Source organism: Ranitomeya imitator, chromosome 7, assembly GCF_032444005.1.
Source record: "Ranitomeya imitator isolate aRanImi1 chromosome 7, aRanImi1.pri, whole genome shotgun sequence".
In the NCBI taxonomy this organism is placed as follows: Eukaryota; Metazoa; Chordata; class Amphibia; order Anura; family Dendrobatidae; genus Ranitomeya; species Ranitomeya imitator.
The window spans coordinates 180,541,804-180,550,894 of NC_091288.1; the positions used below are offsets into that span (position 1 = coordinate 180,541,804).

At 45.5% G+C, this 9,091-nt stretch overlaps 1 protein-coding gene across 1 annotated transcript in view; it reads left to right on the top strand.

Moving 5' to 3' along the window:
- LOC138645088 (uromodulin-like) overlaps positions 1 to 8,495 on the top strand; it is a 42,293-nt gene extending 33,798 nt beyond the window's left edge. The window contains exons 17-18 of the mRNA XM_069734135.1: positions 5,864 to 5,896; positions 7,217 to 8,495. Of these exons, the coding sequence (XP_069590236.1) occupies positions 5,864 to 5,896; positions 7,217 to 7,284 (101 nt within the window). The 3' untranslated portion in view covers positions 7,285 to 8,495. The remainder of the gene's footprint in view (positions 1 to 5,863; positions 5,897 to 7,216) is intronic.
- The last annotated feature ends 596 nt before the right edge of the window (positions 8,496 to 9,091 follow it).

Genomic DNA, 9,091 nt, shown 5'->3' on the forward strand with positions numbered 1-9,091 from the left:
CTCCCGCTGCCAGAAAAATTTTCTGGTGATGGCAAGTTTTGTAGGGGATTTGTGAGTCAGTGCTCTATTCACCTCGAGCTCCTGGCTACACGTTTTCCCACAGAGCGGGCTAAGGTGGGATTTATTCTGTCTCTATTGTCGGACAGGGCGTTGGAATGGGCTACGCCGCTGTGGGAGCGTGGCGATCATGTGGTGCAGAGTGCTCCGCTGTTTCTGAGCGCTCTGAAACAGGTCTTTTTAGGACCTCAAGTCACCCATGATACTGCGCTCCAATTGCTGGCATTAACTCAGGGTGAGTCCTTGGTCAGTCATTTTGCCGTCCAACACCTTAGCATCTGAGCTGGATTGGTCGCATAAAGCTCTTATCCCCATATTTTGGAGGGGCTTGGCTGACCACGTAAAGGACGCTCTGGCCACTAGGGAGATTCCTGCCACACTGGAGGAGTTAATAACTGTCTCCACTCGAATTGACCTCCGTTTTAACGAGCGGAGGTTAGAGCGAGCCCAGTGTAGGCAGAGGTTTCGGCTGGCTCCTACTTTCGCCAAACCTCTGGAATTTCCGGTCCTGGTTCCTGAGTCACATGAGGCCAGGGAAGTGTCACAAGCAGGATCTAAGTCCCGGACCGCTTGTGCACTCAGGGTCTGTAATGTTTGCCAGCAGTCAGGACATCTAGCCACCAGATGTCCTCAGCGGTCGAGGAAACGTCAGCGTCTAGTGGTAGTAGGTGGAGGTACACTAGACACGGCAACGTTTGCCTCTAAGTTGTCCTTTAAGGGGACAATTACTATTGGCTCATTCTCCCACTCGGTAGAGCTCTGCGTGGATTCTGGGGCGGAGGGCAATTTTATGTCTTCTGCCTTTGCCCAACGTCACGCAATACCCCTGGTTATGCTTGCTCAACCAGTAACGGTGCGAGTGGTGAATGGGTCGACATTGCCCTCACAGATAACACACCAGACCATACCTTTTACTCTGTCCATGTCGCCATCTCATCAGGAGATAATTTCTCTGCTCGTCATTCCGGAAGGAATTGATGAGGTCCTGTTGGGAATACCTTGGCTACGGTTCCACTCTCCTCATATCGAGTGGTCCTCAGGCAGAATTCTGGGTTGGGGTGAATCTTATGGGGGTAGGTGTCAGAGGGAGTGCGTTCAGGTTGCTACTACTGAGGTACCCGCAGATCTATCCTCTCTCCCCAAGCAGTATTGGTCTTATGCAGACGTGTTCTCCAAAAAGGCGGCGGAGGTCCTTCCGCCTCATCGCCCCTATGACTGTCCTATTGATCTCTTGCCTGGTGCTGAGCCTCCCCGGGGTCGAGTCTATCCGCTATCTCTCCCGGAGACGGAGGCAATGTCACAGTACATCCAGGAAAATCTGGCAAGAGGATTCATTAGGAAGTCAGTGTCACCTGCTGGGGCAGGGTTCTTCTTCGTGCAGAAGAAGAATGGGGAATTGCGCCCATGCATAGACTACAGGGGTCTTAACGCCATCACCGTTAAGAATAAGTATCCTTTGCCCTTGATATCTGAGTTATTCGATAGACTTCGGGGAGCAAGGGTATTTACTAAATTAGATTTGCGGGGTGCTTACAACCTGATTCGCATCCGTGAGGGGGACAAATGGAAGACGGCCTTTAACACCAGGGATGGGCACTATGAATATCTGGTGATGCCCTTCGGGCTCTGTAATGCCCCAGCCGTTTTCCAAGACTTTGTGAACGATATCTTCCGGGATATGCTTTCCACCTCGGTCGTAGTCTATCTGGATGATATTCTTATCTACTCTCCAGATATTGACTCCCACTGGAGAGATGTTTGCAAATCTTCGACCTCCTACGGGCAAACTTCCTCTATGCCAAATTGGAGAAGTGTATGTTTGAGCAGGAGTCTTTACCTTTCCTGGGCTACATCATCTCGGCCCAGGGATTGGCTATGGATCCTGCCAAACTACAGGCAGTGATGGACTGGCAGGAACCCCATTCTCTGAAAGCGGTGCAGCGCTTTATGGGGTTCATAAATTACTATCGTCAGTTCATTCCCCACTTCTCAACCCTGGTAGCTCCCTTGGTATCCCTCACCAAGAAGGGAGCGAATCCTAAATCGTGGTCCGAAGAGGTCTCCAAGGCCTTCACTTCTATTAAGTCCCACTTTGCTAGCGCTCCCATCTTACATCGTCCCGATGTGGATAAGCCATTCCTAATGGAGGTGGATGCCTCTTCCGTTGGTGCAGGAGCAGTCCTCTATCAAAAGGATGCTCAAGGTCGGAAGCATCCATGCTTCTTCTTCTCAAAAACCTTCTCACCAGCGGAGAGAAATTACTCCATCGGGGATAGGGAGTTGCTGGCAATGAAGTTGGCTTTTTTCGGAATGGAGACATCTCTTGGAGGGTGCTCGGTTCCCATTCCAAGTCTTCACGGACAACAAGAATTTGGTCTATTTACAGATAGCCCAGCGGCTGAATTCTCGTCAGGCCAGATGGTCCTTGTTTTTCTCCCGGTTCCACTTCACTCTACATTATCTCGCCGGGGAGAAGAACATTCGTGCTGACGCTCTCTCTCGCTCCCTGGTGTCAACTGTGGAGGAGGAGGACGAGCCTCGGCTCATTGTCCCTTCAGAAAGTCTGAGAACCGTAGCTCCGGTTTCGCTTGAGTCTGTGCCTCCGGGCAAGACTTTTGTCCCCATCAATTTGCGTCCGGAGGTTCTCTCGTGGGCTCATTCGTCCAGAGTGGGTGGACACTTTGGGGCAAAGAGGACATCTGAGTTGTTGGCGAGAATGTATTGGTGGCCACATATGGTTCGTGACGTTGGAGACTACGTTCGGGCTCGTGTCTCTTGTGCCAAAAATAAGTCTCTCCGTCAACGGCCAGCTAGGTTGTTATACCCTCTGCCGGTGGCAGACAGGCCCTGGGAGATGGTCGGGATGGACTTTGTGGTGGGTTTGCCCAAGTCACGTGGCTGTACTGTCATTTGGGTTATCACCGACCATTTTTCTAAAATGGTGCATTTGGTGCCGCTTCCCCGGCTACCTTCTGCACGGGCCTTGGCAGCATTGTTTGTTAAACACATCTTCCGTCTTCACGGTATGCCAGACAAAATTGTCAGTGACCGGGCTCCCCAGTTTGCGTCTCGGTTCTGGAGAGAGCTTTGTCGCCTTCTTAGTATCGAGTTGAATCTCTCTTCGGCATATCATCCCAAGACGAATGGGTTGGTGAAGAGATCCAACCAGACCTTGGTCACATATCTGCGACATTTTGTCTCTGCTAAACAAGATGACTGGGCATCTTTGCTACCGTGGGCGGAGTTTGCTCTTAACAATGCTGTAGCTGACTCCACTGGACAGACCCCATTCCTCCTTAAAACCCTGCTGTTCTGTTCGGTCTGGGGAGACCTATTTTGAACTTTGGTATTTTTTGGGGTGTTCAAGATGCGGTTCTGAAACTTGTGGTTGATTGACTTAAATGAGGATGGGTCGGTCGGCCACGGGTTTCAGAGCCGCATCTTGAATATTTTAAAGAATATTGAAGTTCAAAGTCGGTCATTTTTGACCAACAGAACAGCAGGGTTAACTATGGTCAGCATCCGCGGGTACCTGTGCCCATGCCCGTGTCTTCCGCCGATTCCAGGGTGGCAGACTGGGCTGTGGAGGCACGGGACATTTGGGATCGCACTCAGGATGCCATTCGGGCTTTCAAGGAGAGAATGAGGTCCTCCGCCGATGTTCATCGGCGCCCCGCTCCGACCTTTGCTCCTGGCGACTTGGTGCGGCTCTCCGCCCGTAACATCAGGCTGCGAGTTGAGTCCACTAAGTTTGCGTCTCGCTACTTGGGTCCCTTCAAGGTTCTTCCACCACGCTTGGGTATCACCGACACCTTTCATGTGTCCCTCTTGAAACCCGTATACATGTCCCGGTTTTCCGAGTCATCTGCCGGGACATCCGGTTCGTCTACGGACGATTACGAGGTGAACGCTATTTTGGGGTGTAAGGTGGTACGCGGCAAAAAGTTCTATCTGGTGGATTGGAAGGGTTATGGTCCAGAGAACAGGTCATGGGAGCCTGCTGAAAACATTCGGGCCCCACAGCTCATTGCTGCCTTCGAACGTAGCGAGGCCCAAGGAGGGGGGGGCCCTAGGAGGGGGGGTAATGTTAGGAGTCGAGTTTCCTCTGCTGCACAGGGGGAATCTCGATCCATCTCCGCTGCGGTCTCCCATTCTCCTCCAGCCGCAGTGGAGCCTGCTCAGCAGGGACGTCGATCCCAGCGTCTCGCTCAGTCTGACTCTGTGAGAAGAGTTACTGCTGCTTCTCCAGCTTCTGCCTGTAAAGCCTATACTGGTCAGCAGCGAGTGGACTTCTCTGGGACTAAGTCCTTGTCTGCGCACACTGAGCATGCCCAGGGCAAGATCTCCCGTTGGAGATCGAGGGTCATGTGCTCAGACTCTGCAGCGCATTCTATTGGTCCTCTTGGCAGGTCTTGGAAGGGCAAAGTTTCTGTGGCCGCTTCCTGTCCTGCAACTATATAAACTGCGCATGACCGCACGGCCATGCGCTAGTGTACAATTTAATACGTGTGTTTGTTGTGAGTGCAAGTCGTTCTTTAAATACCCCTACCCTATTGTATGATTGTTCGCGTATGGAGTATGGCTGCTATCTAGCGCCCGACTTATCACTCAACGTGTTACAAACGTGTCAGCGTCTACTGCTGTGACCGCCAGTGTGGTGCCACGCGCCAGTGTGCGCTTCCTGACCCACGTCTGGGTGCTTAGTGGTGCCTGCCAGCACGGCACAGTTCGCACTTCGGTGCCTTAATTATATAATTCCTTTCACACCCAGTAGCGGTGTAGTGCCAGCAAGGGTCTAATCGGACTACAATCCCTGTTGGGGTTTAGTTCGCTGACCACTTGCTCGCGCTGTATGTGCGGTACCGCGGTCCTGTGACGCAACAGGATCGCTTTCTTCACGCTGGGTGAGGTTTAACCCACGCGTGTATACTTTTGAATACCGCCATATTGTCTGTCATTTCCTAGCAGCAGGTTTCACCTGCACGGTGGACCCCGGACTGCGAACGCATCTATATCATCTCTCTTGGTGCGTTCCGCCAGTCCTAACACACATCTGTCCATTTTGAGTTGTTTTATTAATGCTTTATGTTCTTTTTTTTAACTTGTTTCTGCATCTATAGAAGGGTCTAAACAAAGGTATATCCACGCCCATTCTCTTAGTTCAAGTCTTTTTCCATCCTTAGCTTGAAATTAATCATCCACTTCAAGAAAGAGCAATTTCCCCCCTTTCCTAACAAGGGTGATTGAAATTATTTTTTATACAAGTGGTTTTAAAGTGCATCTATCAGCATGATGTAACCACCCCCCAAACTATTCGTGTAGCTCTTTCAAAGACAAGTCCAACAATACTTTTACATGGCCGGTCTGTTCCTCTGAGAGATCAGCGTTCAAGTTGAAATGCCAATGAGGATGAGGATCAGAAGCATCTGTCACTCCAGCTCTATTCCCTGCCCAGCGCCGCCACTTCCTTCTTGACTGACAGCTCCTTTGCCTGAAGTCACACAGTGGCTGTCAGTCAAGCAGGACAAGGCTAGCTTTTTATTTTTGCTTGGTCATTCAGATAATTTTGCCTTCTTTTTCATGATACGTGAGGTCAAGTTTTTAGGCCCTTTTTATATTTGATTTTTTTTTCTGATATGGTGAAAATGTGAATAAAGTAAATATGCCCTTTTTTCACATTTTTTCACTAACATTTTTTCAGTTTAGTAGTAGTGGTAATTTAGTAGGCAGTAATAAAGTTCTGTCTTCTGTATAGCCAGTATATATATATATATACTGATTATTCTTCATATGTATTCTTTTACAGATTCTTCAACAACTTCTCCTTCCGGCTGCATGGGTAAGTTCGGCATTTATTGGTACATATTCAATCATTAGTGATGTGAAGCAGCGGTGTGCTGTGGTAATACAGAGATTACTAAATGTTTAATGGTAATGACATCCTGATTTCATGGTTCCTGCCCTTTTAATGTGAAATAATGAACTGTGGCGCAATAGAAATAAACATTATTATTATTATTATTATTATTATTATTAAATGTGCCGAGATAACAGATAACGACAAATGACCAGGTTGTCAATTTGATAGGCAGACCACCATTGAAAACTTTAGGACCCCTACAATTTGATTGGGACGGTATTTGACTATCTCCAGCTGTATAACAGATAAATTAATGCACCACTCCAGCATTTTTTTCCAGCTCTGGAGAGGCGCTTTAGATATAAGTCCCCTGCCGCTTTGTCCTTTGCTCTCCCTACGGGTTCTTCATAGTTTTCCGGCACCACTCAGGTCCCGCGGTGCCATCCTGTGAGCGCAGCTTCTGATTGGCCGGAAGTCACCACCCCAAAGGTGCAATACAAAAAAACTGCTGGAGTGGTGTTTTAATGGAGTGATTCTTCTCCTGCACCAATCAGACATGGTACTGTGGAACTTTATTCTCAAGACTGATGTCCCAATTATGTGCAAATGATCACCTACGTTAGCTTGATACAATCTCTTCGAGTAATTAAGGTCTATTCTTAAAGATTTTTTTCTACCCATCTGAAAGCAGCATAATGTAGGGACAGGGACCCAGATTCAAGCAATCTTTCATTTACTGGGCCGTTTGCTTTGTTTGCTATGTTTTTTTTAATTACTATTTTATCTGCTGCAAATCTAGCAGTTCTCTGAATGCTGAGCTCTGTATAACCCCGCCCACACTTCTGATTAGTAGTTTTCTGTGTACACTGTGCATAAGCAGAAAGCAACCAATCAGTGATGTGGGTGGGGTTATACTGAGCTCATGAATATGGAGGACTACAGGGCAGCAGGTTTACTAGTTCTCTAGTGATAATCTCCTGCTGATGAATCAGTGATTTTTTAAAATCAAAACTACAACAAGAAGCCCAGTAAGAGACACATCGTTAGAATCAAGATGTCCTTCTCTACATATAGGTGATAAAAAACTGGTAGTTGTCACAATAGCTGTCTACCTCGGCTTTAGACCATCCCCACCGAAGCATTAATAAATATTTGATTTACTAGACATTAAACTATGTGTTATAATATACAATATTTTATGTAATGTTACGGGTAGAGAAATATTGTATTATTTTGGAAAAGACTTTTAAAACTGAATTCATCATTTAAATTCTTATTCAAAATGTTCTTCTTTTCCAGGAGTTCACGCATCTTCTGGTCTCCTTGGCCTTGTCCTCTTTTTGATGACCCAAGTTTGGTCTCTGTAGACCATCAGTGGAGTGACATCCATATTCTCAGTATCTATTATCTTCAGCATATTTATCTCGTATAGTAACTTTATATAACCGCTATGTCTTGTGTAGCATGGACTTCATTGTTGTTGATTGTTCGGCTATATAGCATCATTTGTTGCCAGTTCTTAGAAGCAGATGTAGATTATATCAGAAGCCAAAAATGTCTGGTATAAATAGCTTTACTCATAAAATTTATGCAAAATTAATACTTTTTCTACATATTGTATATTATGCATAATATACACTATAGTCAGGGGAAGACTATATATCCTGTAATAAAGCATATGGACATCCTTCAAGATCCCTGCTGAGGGCTCTCCTACATGAGCTAGAACAAAGGTGATAAAAGATTGGTCAGTAGTTGTCTATTCGTTATGGTTTTGATTGGTCCTGTCTAGCCAGACTTTCTTAAAGAGTTTGCCCTTTACCGGTACATCTCTTGTAGTCCCCCTTGTAAAATAACAAGACCATATATTCACCTCCCAACCATGTCAGTGCCGGGTCCCCCGGGGATTGCATGACATTGTTTTGTCCCGTGAGCCTTGACTTCAATTATTGGTCGTTATACTTTCATTACTTGTGGTTGTCCAAGGTTGATGCCTTTGGATAAACCTTGGACAAGAGGGAGTAGAAAGAGCACAGCAGCCCAATAGTGGCTGAAATACTTTCCCAGTACATGAGTAGTCAAGTAGTCTCCTAATTCTCACCATCACAGGACAAGGCTTCATAAATAAACGTTCTGCAGATGAAAACTAGAGCGATAGTTTGTAGGAACTAATCAATCACTATTTTCATTTTCCAAATTGCCCATATCTGCTGCATCTTAGAGGCGTAACATAAGCGATTACTCTACAGTAGACAATATGTAGTGTCTACTTTTCTTAATTATATCTTGTAAATAGAAATAAAGTCTATGAAGCAAATTATTGAGTTCTGATTCAGTTCATCATCTGTTGATATTCATTTAAATAAATGGGCGTCTAGCCTTGCACTGCGCCCCTGGTGACAGCTGCCTTTGTAGACCATATAATCAAGTAACCTGCCGTCACCTGCCACTGGTGGCGAAATCTATCGCAGAACCTGTCCATCCCTGTTAATCTAAGTAAACTGTGCATTATATCATTACAATGGAGCATATCATAACATAACATTGCGTAGCCAATAAATATTTGCAAAAAATCCAATGGTTGTTTGTATTTTAATTAAACTGACCAGTGCATTTTACAAATAATATTGATCCAAGGTTTCAACCAATTTGTTTTTTTTCAAGAATATCTGTACAAACTGTAGGAAAATGTTATTTATAAAGCAAGACAACGCATCTGGAGGTATATAAAATAAGTGAGAAATATAACCATTATATTCTAAAGCATAAACATATAAGCAATGTGAGGACACAGCATTGCATCTTAATTAGCAAGATGTCTATTTTCAGCACGCCAGGAAGAATAGACTGTTATCTATATGTTGATTTTTTGAATTTATGAGTTTTTTTCTTCAGTTGGGCAAGATTCTGAAATGCTGACTCTTCTTTAATGCATGGTCACTGAATAATGATGTTTGCTGATGTGCTGATTATACATTGTCCAGGCCAGCTAGTTTGTTGACTTTTAAAATAGAGGAGGAAAAACTATGCAAATGGATTAAGTAATCAAATAATACGACTTGAGTTACAAATACTAAATTGAAAAGCAATCAGTGGATCATCAGAGAGTATGCGAGTCCTGCAAAAGTAAACATCACAATAATAAAAATGAGTGTAATATGAGTGTCTAATAAA